General features: G+C 42.7%; 1 protein-coding gene across 2 annotated transcripts in view; it reads right to left on the bottom strand.

Moving 5' to 3' along the window:
* LOC126278201 (lipase 3-like) overlaps positions 1-19,098 on the bottom strand; it is a 163,021-nt gene that overhangs the window by 84,937 nt on the left and 58,986 nt on the right. For both annotated transcript variants that reach the window (XM_049978122.1, XM_049978123.1), the window contains exons 3-4: positions 16,601-16,790; positions 9,662-9,773 (exon numbers count right to left, since the gene is read on the bottom strand). In XM_049978122.1, coding sequence (XP_049834079.1) covers positions 9,662-9,773; positions 16,601-16,790 — 302 coding nt within the window. The remainder of the gene's footprint in view (positions 1-9,661; positions 9,774-16,600; positions 16,791-19,098) is intronic.

Genomic DNA, 19,098 nt, shown 5'->3' on the forward strand with positions numbered 1-19,098 from the left:
TTTATGGCTTCTTTTCAGGTAATGCTCCATCCTGTAGGAGAATGTGGAGTGGGAAACGGTCACTGGTATGACTTCCCACTGGACAGGGTCCACGAGGGTGGGAGTGACGAAAGAGAGGTTTCAAGGCCAATAATGGCCCATTAGGAGCACAGAAATGAGTGGGAATATCCGTCTTGAGGGTGCATAGCTTGTGACACATCATGAGGCTTTCCAAAACTCGACTCTGGTGGCAAGTACAAGTCGAGCCTCACAAGACATGATGGGCATTGAAGTCTCCCAGTAAGAGAAATAGCTTGGGGTCTTGTTCCATAAGGTCTTTTGGAGCATCAGTATCTATGGCATCACGTGGAGATAAATAAAGTGAGCAGACAGTGATTCTCTGGCACATATGAATTTCAACTGCAACTGCTTGCAGGTCAATAGCCAGTGGGAGAGCACAGGAGTGGTGCACATTATGTCAAACGCATCAACCCCTCCCTTGGCGCTTTCCTCAGTCAGGTCACCCTTGCGATAGATCATATAGCCCCATAGTACATGGACATGAGACGTTTTAAAACGCGTTTCCAGCAAACCGAAGGACAGGGGACATTCCTGTGGTAGGAATTCCTAAATGGTCCTGAACTCATTAACGTTCCATTTATGATGGGAGTCATTTATGATGGGTGTAGAATTTTTATCCTGACTTTCTGTCGGGAAAGGGAACCTGCGATGGATCGAGGCTCAGTTTTGGGGTGGAATGATTGCCCAGCGCCAAGTTCCATCGCCTCTGAAGAAGATTCATGAAAGGCGTCTGAGAGTTAGACGTCTACATCATCCGACGGTGTAATTCTTCTCTCTGTAAGTGGGAGATTATTTTATTTTATTTTATTTTACTGTTTGCGAAGGCTTCAAAGCCTCGGAGCGACAGCTACGGAGGTCGTAGTTTCAACGCTGGACGGTGGACAACACTGGATCCTTGGAGAGGCAGGGAGTGACACAATGTCGTAATCACAGACTTTTATGCAGGTATGGGGCAGGGGGAGCATTCGAAGTTACTTCATCAACGTAAGTGCATTGAAAAACTCAGGTACTTGTGCTGAAATTAGCAACCTCTGTTTGTATACCGGCATCAGTTTTCTGGATTGGCTTTTTGAAAACGGAACAAAGGAGGCAACGAACATGGGCTGTAGCATGGCATCGTATATCTTTGTTGTTTTCGTCACCTGGATCTTCCATTCTTCAAGGAAGGCAGACAGAGTGATCCCAAAGAGCTGACATGCTTCGGAGGAGAGGAACGACCAGTTTCATCAAGGGCAGCTTCACCACATTTGCCACAAGTGGATTCTCTCTTACAACCATGAGTAGCGTTCCCAAAGTGTTGGCGTTTAGAACAGTGCATTGGGTTCACAAAATACGGCTGTATGCTTAGGTGAAGGAAACCTGCCTTGACATTCTCAATCGTTTGGTGCTGTTAAATGTAATGATAAAAGAGTATGATTTGACAAGATCGGCATACATCCCTTCATGATGTTTTGCACGGCAACAGTGGCTTCCTGGCATAAGTCAGCTTTCAGTTATTCTTGTGGAATGTCAACCAGATCCCTGCAAGTCACAAGATCTTTGCTGTAGTTCAAGTTGTTGTGCAGTTCAGTTCCAATTACATACTTACCGAGGCACTGACCTTGTTGGATGTTCTCCACTTGTTGGGAACTAGACGTTGCGTCCAGCAGGATGCTATTGTACAAGCGCTTAAGAGATTGGAATGTAACAGCAACGTCTCTAAACCTTTTTGTATGTGGAATGGTGGAACTTTATTGAAACAGCCCCCTTATCTTTTAACTATTATAAACACATTCTGACAAACAGCACGCGTTCTGTTACCATTGACTGAGTCAGGAGGACTGGCTTCTCAAGCCCTCTTATTAGAATGGGTGTTGGTATCTTCCAATGGCCTACCTCTCCCGCTGGGAGGAGGGGCGTATAGTTTCAAAGGATCCGTCCCGGTACCATGAGTAGCTAGGAAATAAAAGTTCACCTACACAGAGCGCACATACCTTTCAAAGTCGTAAACAGTTGATACATTAAAGGTACTCGCAACTTTGAAAAGGACAACGATCAGTTGTGGAACGGAATGTCGGCAATGGTGCGTCTACAGAGGACTGGCAGTACTTACCAGCACCCATCTCAGGGTCCCCGGGGGCGCCAGGCCCATACCCAACAAACGAATGCTGGGCCCATGAGCGCTCCAGACATCGATATCCCCAGCAACAGCAGCGCTGCATGTAAGAGGCTTCTACATTGAATTAACATCTTGAGATACTCCACAGTGCACATGTTCAAAGTGTCCGAGTGCTGTGAGCCAAACAGTTGGCACAAAGCAATAAGGATCGCCTGGGACACACGCAATCTACAGGACGCACAAGTTAAAGCAGTCTTTGACGATTCTGTACAGCAGGGGTATTAATCTCTTTTACCTACAACCCACTTTTGTATGTCCATTTAAAGAAAATTTTCTAATCACCCACCAGATCCACATTAATGGTAATTTATAAAGTATTATAAAATAAACAAGTAACTTTACTTTTATAGAATTTTAAAGCAGATTCACAGCAAGTTGAAGCATACAATAATAATAACCAAATACTTCTACCAAAATGTTATGAAAACATAATGAAAACTTTTTGGAACTCCTAAAGCATACTGAGCACACGACATCTTGAATGCGTATCAATTGGTGGTGGAGATTTAGTTGACTACCACTGATGAAGACTATGTGTTGGAACATAAAGTTTATGAGAAGAAGGAGTTAGACAAGTGTATAAGTGTGTGTACATGTGTTATACTTTGTTACAGCAATATTATTGGCACTAACTGAAATTCAGTACAAACAGAGTTGCATACTTCATATCCGCATGTTGTAGTGCTTAAATAGTTTGAATGCAATACATGCTGTGTTTAAAGCATAGAAAACAGTTATTTGAAAAATGTTGTGGGATGATGATTAGGGTTGATGTAGAACTAAAAAGAGTGGCTTCGTTTTAACAACATTGGTACATTTAACTATGTTTTCCGGTCTGGATGGTCTTATCTGACAAGAGAATGGTCCAATCAGACATGTCTAAAACTATCCTGAAATTTTTCACACTGGAAGAATACACCGACAGAAATGTAGTATCAAAATTTTAGCTCCTAAGGCGTGCTGCAAGCATCTTTTCTATGTTAAAAGTTATTTTTTCAGCATGAATAACCGCTTACAACAGTGGTTTGTACAGGCCTTCCTGCCTGGTACGCCAGTCGACGTATAAGCAGACGCAGCCACAATAGGGGAGCTTAGCGCCACCTAGTACAACGTTCAGACTGCACACACGCGAATTTCAAGCACTTACACCATACCAAAAAAGTCTCAAATCATCAGTTTATGAATAACTTGCAGTTCGTATTGAAAACTAGACTGTTGCGGGTGTAATTATTACACAAGTGACTTACAGAGATGAGTGGATCGAGGCAGAATGTGATGTTACGTTACAGACGTTGTTCGTCAGTCAGAACTTTCAATTCCTTATTCCCTGTTTATTCCCTTTAGTCGTCACGAAAATGCGAAGTGACTGTAGTATGATGGAGACATTTCCCACACGCCAGGCACCCCTGATAAATGAGAAGTTCATGCGTTCAGAGACTTCACAATATTTATTAGTTTTATTTAGGCAAAACTGCAACTGAGTAAGAAATGATCGTGGCAGTTGTTCTGCATATTGTGATATGAACCAGGCGCAAGTGATCAAATTCGTAAAATGTGATTTTGCAGACTGACAATTCGAATTTTCTTTATCGGGAGGCTGAATCACACTATTAGTTCTGGGTGGAATCTGAATTTCTTTTAGCCGCCCTACAGAAGACAGAGGTATCAGACATATCAAAGCCAAGAGCTCAGCTAAAGCAATGAATGATTTTCTACAAATGTTAACAAGACGTTTCGGATGTACCATCTAAAATTATTCTTCATCATTTTTCGCAATTTCGGTATGTCTGTTACTGTATTTTTTCAAATAAAGAGCCCTTTTTGAATTTTTGGTCCTAGCTTGGTTTGATATTCCTGAAGACAGATATATAGCTGTGGAAACATTTTAGGGGATAAGAAGAAGCTTTGCTTCACGTCAGCTGCGAATTTCTAAGTAGTATTACCTATAAATGGCATCTTCTCTACATGTTTAATTGAGGTAAGCCTCGTAATTTTTTTTTACATTTACATTACACTCCGTAAGCCACCTAATGGTGTGTGACGAATACTTTCAGTACCACTATCTGATCCCTCCAACCCTGTTCCAATCGCGAATAGTGCGTTTGACGAATGATTGCGGCTTTCTTTTCGGAATTATTTTCCGAACCTGTTTATGAGGTCCAAGGAGGCTGGAAATCAGCAATGTTCGTATGACTTGGAATTCAGAGTGCCCAGTCTCGTAGATCTCTCTCAGTAACAGTGCATTGACTCTCACGAGGCTTTCAAAGTATTTCAAATACTTCTTCTCTACCACTTTTTCCATTCATACTATTCATGTACATATTTTACGAAACGAAATTGGCTTCACACAATGCTTAATGTTTAGCGTTTTCCTCCTTGTTTTCTTTTAATAACAGACCTGACGACAGCTAGGAGCGCTTTTTGCCTGCTGTGTTACGAGGTAAGTAATTTAGCAAGTAATTAATTGTTTTTTGCTGAAGGACTACTACATCGCAAATATATATATATAATGTTCTATAGTATTTTCGTGCGTTAGTGTCAGATACACTTGATACATTGAAGGTTTCAATTTTTATTTGCGTCTGAATAGGAAAAGCGAAGTTTCTGTTTAGGATAGTTTCGCGTGTACACAAACATTTGTTTACATTCTTAACTGTCAGTGTACAGTACTTAGTATTTAGGTTTATTAGTGTCGTTTAGACTCGATACATTGAGGGTATCAGTTTTTATAGTTTTATTACGTCATTCTGACGTGTACATAAACGTTTTTTAACATTGTAAGTACGAGGGACAATCAGCAGGTGGAGCTTACCATAGGTTACTGTTTAATTCTTTAATAATATTTACTAGGGGCTGTCTAGTTAGCGACTCCCAGGATGATGTCATATTTCTCGACTTTCCAAATGCATACGACTCAGTTCCGCACTGTCGCTAGGCTCCAAAAAGTACCCGCTTACGGTGTATCCGATGACATATGCGGTTGGATAGAAAGTTTTCTAACAGACAGAGAGCAGTATGTCGTCCTGAATGGGGTGACTTCAACAGAAACAAGCATAACTTCAGTTGTGCCCTAGGGCAGCGTAATACGTCCGCTGCTTTTTACGATTAACGTAAACGATCTGGTTGATGGTATTGACAGCGATATTAGACAGTTTGCTGATGATGCTGAAGTCTCCAGGAAAGTAGTACCACACTAAAGTTGTGATCAAATCAACGAGCATTTGCAGAAAATTAATACGTGGTGAAATGACTGGCAGTTATCTCTCAAAACTAGTAAGTGTAACCTAGTGCGTATAACTAGGCGAAAATCACGATTAATGTACGAGTATAAAAATAAATGCCCAGTCTTTGGTAGCGGTAACATCAGTCAAGTATCTGGATGTGACTGTTCGAAATGATCTCAAATGGAATGATCAGATTATACAAGTAAGGGATAAGGCGAACTCTAGATTGCGGTTTATTGGTATAATCCCGATGCGATGTAGTAGTCCTTCAACAAAGGAAATTGCTTGCTATACGTTACTTCGTCCAGTCTTAGAGTATTGTTCATCTGTATGGGACCCTTACCAGTTGGGTCTGATTCAAGAAATTGAGAAGGTCCAAAGATGAGCGGCAAGATTCGTGACTGGTACATGTAGCCCGCGAGAGCGCTACAAATCTTATAGAAAGTTTGAAGTGGGACACACTTGCAGATAGACGACGCGCTAAACGGAAGGAGCTGGTCACTAAATTCCAAAATCCGATCTTCGCCGAGGATGTAGAGCATATATTATTACCACCAACTTTCAAATCGCGAAATGATCAACAATCAGAGACGAGGGAAATTAGAGTTCGTACTGAGGCGTTGAGACAATCGTTTTTCCCTCGCGTGATTCGCGAGTGGAACAGAGGGGAGAGGGGAATACGACACTGGCGCGGATAGTGTCCTCCGCCACAAACCACTTGGTGGCTAGCGGAGCATACATGTAGATGTACAACCCAAAAAATTTATAGCTTTCCCTTTTTCAGAGATAATTATTGCTGCACATGTTTTCTTTGGGCCTGGAAGTTTCGAAGTTTCTCCATTTATGATGTGGAACTTAGGTAACACGTCACAGTTAAAACCACCGTTCATAGACTCTTCAGAGTTATTTCGTGTTGCTTCTATTGTTTCGCCGGTTGCGGTGGTCTCGCGGTTAAGGCGCTCAGTCCGGAACCGCGCGACTGCTACGGTCGCAGGTTCGAATCCTGCCTCGGGCATGGATGTGTGTGATGTCCTTAGGTTAGTTAGGTTTAAGTAGTTCTAAGTCCCATAGTGCTCAGAACCATTAGAACCATTTTTTCTATTGTTTCGAAAATATGTAACGAAATGTCGACATCATTTCAATGAATGTCCAAGAAATTAACTAATAATTAACACAACGGCAAGTCTTCAGAAGAAGTAGGTGATTTCGATTACATGCCACGTTACTCGTATTTCATATTTGTAAGACTGAAAGTATTAACTGGGTCACACATTACTGTGAAACTCTGGAAACTTCACAGAGACAGATACTGATTGTTAGCAAGCATAGGTGAAGAAATGAGAAAGAAAATGAATTCAGTTTTATCTCCATTGTCCAAATTTAGCGATGCTGCAAAGGCAACTGCTAATTATTATTTATATTAAATGAGTTGTAAGTTCGGACGAATGTTGACTGTGAACAATATATTGTGTCATATAAACTATCAAAGGAAAGAGAAGTTCGCATTAGAAATTATGACTGCATTGTGGCATATTATCTATCTACCGATGTGCCACCAACTAGGGATATGTGCTCATCGTGTCGCGCATGTGCTGTCTGCTGCAGCTACGGCAGGGGTGTACATTTCTCCAGCCAAATGATGAGCTACAAATTTGGCAGTTTTCAACATTTTTTATAAAATACTTATAGTGTGTCTCAGCACCTACAGTTTTGACGTTGGGTTTCTTTCTGCGTATTATTCCTGATAAAAAAATTTCAGGGCAGCTTGCGACATGTCACACTCGGCCAATCTCTCGTGAGTGCAGTAGGAGCTCGAATATTGTTCGTCTAAGAAAAGTGTTTGTACGTCAGTTTACTCACTTCCTTCTGGTACAGACAGCCTCACATCAGGTTGGCACAGGTGTGGCCGAATTGAGGATAAGTGTCTTCCACTGGGAATAGTCTGATATCAGAACGGTCAGTACGCATATGTTCTCCGTGGTCCCGCACATGGGCAAGCATCAGTGGTGGGGAAAGTGTGAGACGCCGCATACGACTGGGAAGGGTTATTCTGCGCGAAAGTAGTGTGCGGATAGAGTTGTGTGGCGCGCTCTGCAGCAGTCCTGGGTTCGACAGCTCTTGCGCCTGCTGGCACACGTCAGTGCAGAGGACAGCGATGTGGTGCACCAGCTACTGTGGTCTGAAGATCTCCTCAACTTTTTAATAAAATATCAGTAAGCATTCCTTGTCCTGTCCATCCTACTACACTCACAGTGGTAATTGTTTAAACACTGTAATTGTCTAAAAAAATGACGATTTTTATAATGACTCACAGAAGTGGGGTATCTTCAATTTCGCACCATATTAAACTTAGCGGAAGTGGGCTAGTGTCAGTTAGCGCAATTCTGGCAGATCCTTCACCTTCGATTCTTTAGTCTCCCACCGTTTCCAACGTGGCACGGCTAGCAGTAGTTGGGGCACCTTGGCTTCTGGTGCCAGAGGAGCGGACGTAAGAGCGCAGGGAGCGTCTGTGAATGCTGCGCGGCCGGTGTAGGGAAAGTGGGTCACAGGAAGCCTGGCTTGAAACCGCACTTTCCATCTACTGATGATGATAATGCTGGAGATGACGTCGTACACTCTGATTGTTTGATTCAGACAGCAAATAATGTACATTGGTGAGTGGGAATTGAAAATTATTAGTGAGTCTTACATTACACTATTTTTAAGTTGGTTATTTACGAGTATCAATGAGACACGCTTAATTTACACAGTAAAATTTCTATGTCATGCAATAACTATATGTTGTTATCATATACTCGCAAATACTTCTAGAAATCAAGTAAGAAAGACCACGAGAACCTAATATGCCAGGGACAACGATATCACTACAGATACAGACAGGGCATGAGTTTGGATTGAAGAAACGCAGGAAAGTAATGTTCAAAAAATGTTAAAATGTGTGTGAAATCTTATGGGACTTAACTGATAAGGTCATCAGTACCTAAGCTCACACACTACTTAACCTAAATTATCCTAAGGACAAATACATACACCCATGCCCGAGGGAGGACTCGAACCTCCGCCGGGAAAGTAATGCACTTAATTCTTTCAAGGGAACCATCCCAACATTTTCCTGAAGCAATTTAGGAAAACTCTGGATTTCTACAGATGAGTGGCTAGACGAGGTCTGAACCATACTGTTGACACAAATTTTAGGCTATTACCTACGGTTTATGATACGAATTTCACAACCACGCTGACTTGAAGTTACGTGTGTCGAGACCAAATATCAGGGCTGTCATTCGTTTTATGTGTGTTGTTAAACTGAATGAGCATCTTCAGTAAACGCCTGTAACTGGTCAATAGTGATGCAGTAATATTGCAACCTTAGATACTGACTGCTCGCTGTACATATTTATTCCTAATGTTGTCTCAAATAGTTAGCACGAGTAAGAAGAAACAAAAGTAGTTTGAGTCACGACGATTTTATTTAACGTTACTGACATTCAATGAATGGGACAATGAGGTGGCCATAACATGGAATGAAGTCCGTGAAGTAACACTGAAAGCCGCTCAACGCCGATGTCACGTGTACGTCACGCAAAATCGCACTTTTGTGGCACGAGGGTACTTGTACTCAGTGTCCCTAATTTTCGTGAGCAGGTGCTTTGACCACTGCGCTATCTGAACACTATCCAGACTTAAGCAAAACGTCCATTGCCATTCATATTCCTTCTCATTAATTCTGAAGACTATGATCAGCAATTATGCCTCGATATATTCGGTATACTATTGGTTCAGCTACTCTCAAAGGTTTCTATAACACAATTTCTTGTCCCTGGAACGTTACTGGTTTCATCCTGCTGCACCTGCATTCCTTTCTACTCAGTGAATTTCATTCCATACCTATGTATCCCTTGAAGAAGAGCAAGATAAAGTTCTCCACCAAATCCATGCCAGCTCCCCCCCCCCCCCTCCGCCCCAGTGATGCTATACCCACAAACTCCATTGGAGAACCCTTGGGAGCACTGTTCACAAATCGTGTGTAGAGCATCAGTGACAATGAAAGTTCACTTGAGGTAGCCTAATTGTTAAGGTGATCGCTCGGCTGTCTGTGGGCCACAATACTTCAGCAGTCGCGACACGGAAGGTGAGAGCTGTCCAGAGCGACTGACCCCTACTGTTGCCCTCGGTATGTGGGAGCGAGTCCAGGGTCGGTGGTGCCGCCGCGGTTACTCACTTGAAGCGCCAGTACTCTGGCTGGCTGCGTGACCAGCGCCTGTGGCCAGTGTAGACGGACCCACGCACGTTCCCCAGCATGACGTCATACCCCGCGTCGGACAAAGGTTTCACTGTTGGCAACAGAAAAAGTACTCTCATTCACACATTTCATCAGAATATTTTCCAAAAAATCTGTGTGCACAGGTAGGTCTTGTCCCACAAATGGTCCATCAACGTACTTAGCCTGCCATTCTCCTTTCCGCTTCCAGTAAACACTCTAACAAGTTTTAGAAATGGCGTGTTGTCACTTTTGTCTTCTTTAAGAGGAAGAGGTTTCAAGTCCCACTGGTCATGATATTGTAGGAGATGGATCGAACGTTGGTCTTGTGATGATGGACACTTCAGACATTTGTCTGTAGACATGTAGACAAATTTTGGAAAACTAAGAACCCTATACTTGGTTGGACATTGAACGCTGGTTCTCCAGAATGTGACTACTGTTCCGTATAATACAGTTCACTTTTTTCAGTAGCTGTACAGCAAGTACAAACCATTCAGTCTGCGGATAACTCTGTAAATATAATCCCATGTAGAAACTTTGTGGACACTTACACTGCGAAATGGTACCAGATCTCAACAGATGGCACTAATCTCTTCGTTCTAGTGTGCAACATTACTTCATCATGTTACTGCAAATTTTTATTTCGTTTGTAATATTATCAAGCTAAATGAAATACAGTTATTGCAGATATGTAACTTGTTTGGTTTGCTGATGATGAACATTGTGCTTGATATCTTTAACGATGAATAAATTAATAAGTAATAAACGTTAATGTTCAAAATGAAATCTACAACTCACTAATTACAAATGAATGAGAATATCGAGAAAAAACCAGCGTACCATATTGGTAATTGTGAAGTTGAACAAAGCTTCAAAAATAAAACTGGAAAGAGATGTTTGAAATCGCTAAAACTATAAGATGGATGATTAACAATAGTAGAATATAAATGAATAGTGACTGTAAGGTAGTTGTACACTATGGCGCTTTGTGGGACAATATTTACAGTTTGTTACATGATGCAGAATTTGGATATTGCATAAAGTAAAAGGATTTATAGAACATATTTATATAATTGCAATAGGAGTCATAATCATTTTCCACATCACTAATTACCCAATTATTTTTCCAGTAAAGTTCACAAGACAACTAATCCATAAAAAGTCTAAACCCAAATGGCCACGGCACATTGTGTGAGGGTTTGTACTCCAGATTAGGGTTACCAGGGAATGAGAGTTGTATTTCCTATTTACGTGACACTTCCTACTATGCACCTATTGAAACACTTCCCACTAACGCCTTCCAACGTTGATAACTGCAGCCCTAGTAGTAGTGAGGCTGTGGGGGTACTGGTGTAGTCTGCACTACTGTGAGATTTCTCATTTCATATAACATCACAATGACATGCGATTTTACCATAATTCCCCCTACCCCAGCTCTCTGATGTCGCAGGAAAACAATTCTATTTATAAACAGGCAGGAAATTTAAAGCTGATGGGAAATTGGAAAGAGACCAACTGTGCTAAAGGGTTTTCCCACTTCGCTGAGGTGGCGCAGTGGTTAGCACATTGGACTCGCATTCGGAAGGACGATGGTTCAATCCCACGTCCGGCCATCCTGATTTAGGTTTTCCGTGATTTCCCTAAATCGCTCCAGGCAAATGCCAGGATGGTTCCTTTGAAAGGGCACGGCCGGCTTCCTTCCCCATCCTTCCCTAATCTTATGAGACCGATAACCTCGCTGTTTGGTCTCTTCCCCCAAACATCCAACCAACTAACCCACTTCGCTGATGTTTCAAGCCACTTGTCCTAAGTGAAATATGATGAGAAATTATAAAATCCTAGACTGACAATTGTCCAGTTGGTATGTAATTAAAGAATCCAAGATGGTGGACTGTGGGATATTGGCACAGCCTGTATAGTTACAAGTCTATTTAGCTCCAAGATGCTAATCCAAAATGGAGGATCTGGGAACCCTGGCGTAGCTTGCACTTTTTGTACATTTTTCTCAGCCATATGACATCAGAACTCAAGGTGGCTAAACTGTGGATACTAATGTAACCTGCATGGTTGCCAGGACACTTGCACTAGGTATAGAATGCAAGAGGGTTGAACCTACACAGTTGTAAGATTTCACATTTTTTAAGTCTCAAATCGTATCATAATTTTAAAATGGTATAAAATTCTAAAATTCACTTATCTCTATGTTTAAAACTCATACAGAGTATATGCTTAAACAATTTTTCCCACTGCAGTTCCTTTAAATCCACATGTGATGTGTCGGAACAATTTCTCCTAACGACTTGCTAGCCAGCTAGTGCTCTTACCACTACCCCTGGAGTAGGATAGCGATGGTTAATTCTTTATTTAAAACGAATGTGGTGGAATGAGCACCTTTCCACAGTCAGAGTGACTGCACAGGCCCTTCACCGATGCTACTGCCAGGAACCGTCTCTCCACTATGGCAGTTCAGATACGAGGGAATGTGACACATGCTGAGAGCAAAGAATTCCCCACCACAGCATCCAGCCAAATAGTGTTGTATGCCTCCCACTAGTCCAGGTTGCCCACACACTTCCTGGGTTGTGGTGTCACAGTGCTGGCTGCCATGCAGTTGCCATTCTGTGATGCTTGGCACATATCATGATACCTAATGCAACCACTCTCATGCTGCCTGGCAATGTATGAAGCACAATATAAACATTTCTTTCCCATGAAAGTCGTAACTTGTGTCTGAGTCTGCCTGATAATTTGTTATTTCAGCTATGCTAGTCGCAACTGACCTACTTCCTACAACATGAAAATCCACTTAGCATTCACCAAGGATGTAACATAGAAAAGCACTTACACATACCATTTCTGGTCTACAGAACCTGTAACGCTATCTACAAATGACCTACTTTCCCCCAATTATGTTTCAGCTTCTTATTCACTTGCTAAGGATGTGAAGTTCTATTATGTGGCATCAGAGACTGTCATTATTTATCATACTCCACACACACACACACACACACACACACACGCACACACACACATACACGATGGACAGATTTTGGAGCAATTAAACTAATGCTATTCATCAAATAATAAATGGAGGTCACAAACCTTCAGACGTGATAATGGATATTTTGACTCAATAAGTAAATGCAGAGACTTGACGGTGGTCAATGTACGAAAACATGTGCTTGTTGTGGCACAGCTGGTATAGTCATATTACTTTTAGTAATCATATGTGCACCCCGTAAGATCAAAATCAGGACCTACAGTCTTCTACCCTACTAAAGCTTCAAACAGTGGGTACCTTACTAAGTGCAATAGATCAGCCCCACACACAATTGTTTTTATGAAGTTATGTGTACTTTGGAGAAGTTTTTTATATTTTGCTGGATATTTTGGTACAGTTTGGAAGCATGTTGACACAATCCTTTTTGCTGTTACGTTAATGTAGTCTTCATTGGATAATTTTCTGCTTCATATGAAATACTCAAAGTTGGACATATTTCAGTACCCTCGAGTGAGCTCTCACCATGTACTCCTGTATTTGCTAATCTCAAGATGAGAAAGTGAATTGCGTTAGTAGGACATCTGACTATGACTTCAAGCTAGGTGTAACTTTTGAGAAACTGCATTATTGCGGCACTAAAGTGATATTATCCCCTATATAGTGGTGTAGGCTGTGTGACAACCCAACTGCAATTGCAACCATGAATGCTTAAATACTCGAACGCCCACAGTATTCCTAGGTTATCACAAGGTCACTGCAGGGGCTTTACCATGCACACTGAAAATTCTCAATGAAACGAAATCCATTCACATCCATGAGCCCAGAGGTCATCTTGTCTTTACCTGTATTCGTTCTTGAATACATGTGCTTCAATGAGGCGAGTAGTTTTACTCGTTCTACAAACACAGCAGGAAATATTGTGTATATGACCGACTTGCCCATGCTTATCATTCACAAATAAATTACATTATTAATTTTCAGTATGCTTCTGAAAGAAATGATGAGCTGACATATTGCATATTTTAAAACACAAATTAACGGACTTCTGTGGTAAACTATCTGTTGGCTGCACAAATCCCTTACCTATTTTTTTACTGAGAAATTTCTAAAATAAATCGCCTGCTACTGTTTCTATAAGGGGGACTCAGGTTTGTTACCTGGCCCAGCCATATTAATTAGGGTTTTCGAAAGTTATGCCACATAATTACAGGTAACTGTTGGCATGTCTTGACAGTAGAAATAACTATAACATTCTCCTTCTTCTATCCATTATTAATAATATGAGAGTAAAGTCTCGTTCAGTAAATATTTATAGTCATTCATTATTATTACTGTGCACTATATTTAAATATTATTTATCTAATGGAACGGCATGGTCATGTGGCGACATTGCAGTGATCATGAGGGGAAGAAAATAAATAATAAGTGCTTGTAAGAAATATAATAAAGGGAGTAATAATGAAACATAACTGATGTCAAGAAAGCTGTAAGGAAAAGCTGTATCCTATCGGTGTTTCCAGCTGGTATCTACAAGACGCAGTGGAGAGAGTGAAAGAAAATATTTTGACAGAAAATCTAGAGGGAAGAAATATGAAATATGAGCCTCATAGACGTCACAGTGCTACTGCTAGATAGTGTTGAATGGTTCACACTATCACAAACCACAAACTGATTGAGGATGAACTAGACAAGAGAGTAAGTATTCTGATATTAAAAATTGACTTTATTCAAGGTAGAAATTGTAGAAGCTATAGTCAGAAAATCATCATAATGTGGGTGAGACTTCCATACTGTTTGGAAATAAAAGATAAAGTCGTATCAGAGGAGAATGTTAAAAATTACATGAATGGATAAATTAGAAAATAAAAAGGTACAAGGAAGGCGAGACCAGTGTGACACTGTCCCTAATTTTGGGCGTCATCATGAGAAAGGCACTGCAGCGTTATGTGAAGCGAGCAGGAAGGTGCGGAGACTCTGGTATGTAAATTCATCAGCAAGCCTGTTCGCCCACCACAAGGTGCATCAGGCTGAGCTGCGACAGCAGCAGTGCAGCTATGAACGAGCCTGAGGAAAGTACGCACATTATGGGACCACAAAGGTAATGATGCCCCTTGAAGGGACGTATTGTCAGAATGTAGTTGCCATCAGCCACTATAGTTTGTACTATTGATTCTAGCATAGTTATGTACATGTCTGCCAGCAACCTACAAGACACCAGGGCACACAACTCTCCGCCACATCATTGGTCAGTGAGCACCTGATGTCAGTCTGGGCAGCCACTACAACGAGCCAAAGCCATGGACCTAAGTCAGCATCTATTAATTTGGAGCAGTGCAACAGATGAGCCATTTTCAGCCGCAACAACAGTAGCCAAACTCATGTCTTGGATGACAGCAATTCACACTCATGGTAGTACGACTGTCATCCATCCACACAAGTATGAGCTTCTCTTCCAGCAGCAGCAGACCTCTACGAAAACCAGGACAGACATTCACATGGCTGACTTATTTTTCATGTGGCTGGACAGCATCATCTGGAGCGTGTGTTGCTACGTGAAGCAAACAGTGCCTACAGAGTAGGACACAGATGGAACACATGCAGCACACCACCACCACAGCCTTCTGCAGCTAACGGCGCTGTCGGTGGGCCATGAGTCAGTGGGGTGAAAGGGGGGGGGGGGGAGGGGGGCTGCCTGTGGTGTCACACCATGCACCAGGCAGCATGCACCACTCCAATCGTTGTAGTGCAAATATGAATATATATGAGCAAGCAGTGAAGGAAACAAAAGAAAAATTCGGAGTAGGTATTAAAATCCATGGAGAAGAAATATAAACTTTGAGGTTCGCCGATGACATTGTAATTCTGTCAGAGTCAACAAAGTACTTCGAGGAGCAGTTGAACGAAATGGATAGTGTCTTGAAAAGAGGATATAAGATGAACATGAACAAAAGCAAAATGAGGATAATGGAATGTAGTCTAATTAAGTCGGGGTGATGCTGAGGAAATTAGATTAGGAAATGAGACACTTACAGTAGTTAAGGAGTTTTGCTATTTAGGGAGCAAAATAACTGATGATTGTCGAAGTAGAGAGGATATAAAACGTAGACTGGCAATGGCAAGGAAAGGGTTTCTGAAGAAGAGAAATTTGTTAACGTCGGGTATAGATTTGTCAGGAAGTCATTTCTGAAAGTATTTGTATGGAGTGTAGCCATGTATGGAAGTGAAACGTGGACGATAACTAGTTTGGACAAGGAGAGGATAGAAGCTTTCGAAATGTGGTGCTACAGAAGAATGCTGAAGATTAGATGGGTAGATCGTATAACTAATGAAGAGGCATTGAATAGAATTGGGGAGAATCGAAGTTTGTGGCACAACTTGACTAGAAGAAGGAATCGGTTGGTAGGACATGTTCTGAGGCATCAAGGGATCACCAATTTAGTACTGGAGGGCAGCGTGGAGGGTAAAAATCGTAGAGGGAGACTAAGAGATGAATACACTAAGCAGATTCAGAAGGATGTAGGTTGCAGTAGGTACTGGGAGATGAAGAAGCTTGCACAGGATAGAGTTGCATGGAGAGCTGCATGAAAGCAGTCTCAGGACTGAAGACCACAACAACAACATGTTTCATTCCCTTGCTAGCACTGTCCAGTACTACTTTCTCAACACCCTGCCACTGCACCAGCTCTATGCCATAGTCCCGGGTCGTTACACAAGGAAGGTCTGAGGAAAACTGTCAACAGGAAAAGCGTCTGCAGCGGAAATGGCGTGTCATTCATGGGAAAGTCGTCATACATATATTAATCCCTTATGATACATGGCTATAACCTGGATTATATACATGAGAGAAACGTGTACAATTACGATGTTAGTTTACAAGAGATGAGACTGATACATACGCATAGACGTATCGGGGAAGGGCAGAAGGAAGGTGTCGGAGCAACCTATGAGCCCTGAAACGGCCAGCAGAGCCCCACGGCGGGGAACGCCCGGCGAAACTAGCACGCGGTGCGCTGTCAGTAGGTAGCCGTCATCAGTCTCCACGGCGTGCGTCTCGCACGTCAAGCCGTAATCTCTGCATCCGTCCATCTGCAAACAGACCACATCTGGTACGTAACACCAACTGCAAGATCCGCGCCGGCCGGAGTGCCCGAGCAGTTCTGGAGCTTCAGTCCGGAACCGCACGACCGCTACGGTTCGAATCCTGCCTCGGGCATGGATGTGTGTGATATCCTTAGGTTAGTTAGGTTTACGTAGTTGTAAGCTCTAGGGGACTGATGACCTCAGACGTTGTCCCATAGTGCTCAGAGGCACTCTGCGAGATGCGCTGGCGCCGCCCTCTAACAGCATAGCTGGGCCACTGGCGCTTTGGGGCTGATCCACACCGGCAGCACTGCGGAAGGCAGGCCGGCCACACCCCCACCAAAGCACGCTGGCCGTTCACTAAATAACGCCACAAATTTGCTTACACCCATTAATCCATACATATTATAAAAATGTGTGTGCATGTGTATCAATAAATGTATGCATGCATCTTTCACATCTCTTAAACCACAGGACCGATTTCAACTAAACTTGGAACATACGTATATCCCTTACTGTTGTGTAACAATTGCCATTGGGGTAGGAACATCACTCTTATCCTGGCTCAGGGGGATATGAATTCATTAACAATAAGATGTGTGAAAAACTGCCGCATCATACACGACGTTTAAGATTATTACTTCTGTGCTGCTCACTCTGTTCCCAATAAATGTCGCAGACAGTATTCACATATACTACCAAATGCATACACAAAATTATACAATTGGTGCCACAAATAAATCAGGAGCTGGGACATCTGAAAGACTCAGATGCGTGAAAAATTGTGATTCTTCAATTTCTCCAGGCGTATTTCATGACGAAATAAATCTCGGTTGAACAGCCTGGTTTGAGTGCGCATAGGACACAATATTTCGGCAATCGACCACGTTGCCATAATCAGGTGCGCTGATGTAGTGACCGGCGGTGGGCCGGCGCCAGGTATATATAGGGCAACCACCCTCCCTCTCCTCCCTCAGGCTCTTCCTATGAGTCGGTGCGGTCCACGTGCAGCGTCCGTTCTCCCGCCGTCTGGGCGCTGCGTCCTAGGTCTCCTCGTTCAGGAGGGTCTGCCGGCACCGCTCTCGTTATTCTTCCCTCCTCCCCAGAAGTCGTTACACTCTGGGAAATGTCCTTTTTCTTGCTAAGGATGTAACCGCCGTCGCGATTTAGTTGTGGCTCCCTTACTGTAATATCTGTGGCTTCTTTGATGTCACACTCCCAGTATTTGGAAGTCTGTGTCAGGACTTTGGTTTGGTCATAATCCATGCTTCGGAGTTCCGACAGGCAATGCTCAGCGATTTCCGACGTACTGGGCTGTTGCAGTCTAGTGTACCGTTGATGTTCTCGGCATCGGTATTCAGTGGTACAAATGGGCTGCCCTAAGTATATACTACCACATTGGCAAGGTATCTGATAAACCCCTGATTTACGTAGATCAAGGTTGTCCTGGAAACTACCAAGAAGGCTCTTGGTTTTGCTTGGAGGACGGAAGATGGTTATCACTCGGTGTTTACGTAAAATGCGTCCAGTTTTTCCGGATAAGGCCCCACAAAACGGAATAATAGCCATGGCCGCCTCCTCCTGAGTTTCATCCTCAGTTTCCGCTTGTGCTGCAGGTGTCGGATGTAGAGCCTTCCAAATTCGCCCTTCCTTGTAACCGTTCCTCCGAAACACGTTCTTCAGATGGTCCAATTCTTGTTGGAGACTGTCCCTGTCGGAGATGATGTGCGCTATGTGTACAAGAGTTTTGAGCACGCCATTCTTTTGTGCCACCAGCGATCACCCGGATTAAGAAGGAAAAGGATATTTCCCAGAGTGTACCGACATCGGGGGAGGAGGGAAGAATAACGAGAGCGGTGCCGGCAGACCCTCCTGAACTAGAAGACCTAGGACGCAGCGCCCAGACGGCGGGAGAACGGACGCGGTACCTGGATCGCACCGACTCATAGGAAGAGCCTGAGGGAGGAGCGGGAAGGGGATTGTCCTATATATACCTGGCGCCGGCCCACCGCCGGTCAGTACATCAGCGCACCTGATGATGGCAACGTGGTCGATTGCCGAAATATTGTGTCCTTTGCACACTCATACCAGACTGTTCACCCGAGATTTATTTCGTCACGTGAAAAATTGTCGCATCTTGCATGACGTTTAAGTTTATTACTTCTGTGCTACTAACTCTAATTGGCACTGATTACGTATTTGTTTATATGTTCAGATGTGCTAGCAAAACTAACGTGGTTCCATTTTTTAAAAAAACGTAGGTTTGTGTTAATCTTCCGTGCATGTTTTAATGGTTTGTATTAAACAATTACAC

The sequence above is a fragment of the Schistocerca gregaria genome, chromosome 6 (genome assembly GCF_023897955.1).
Source record: "Schistocerca gregaria isolate iqSchGreg1 chromosome 6, iqSchGreg1.2, whole genome shotgun sequence".
Lineage (NCBI taxonomy): Eukaryota > Metazoa > Arthropoda > Insecta > Orthoptera > Acrididae > Schistocerca > Schistocerca gregaria.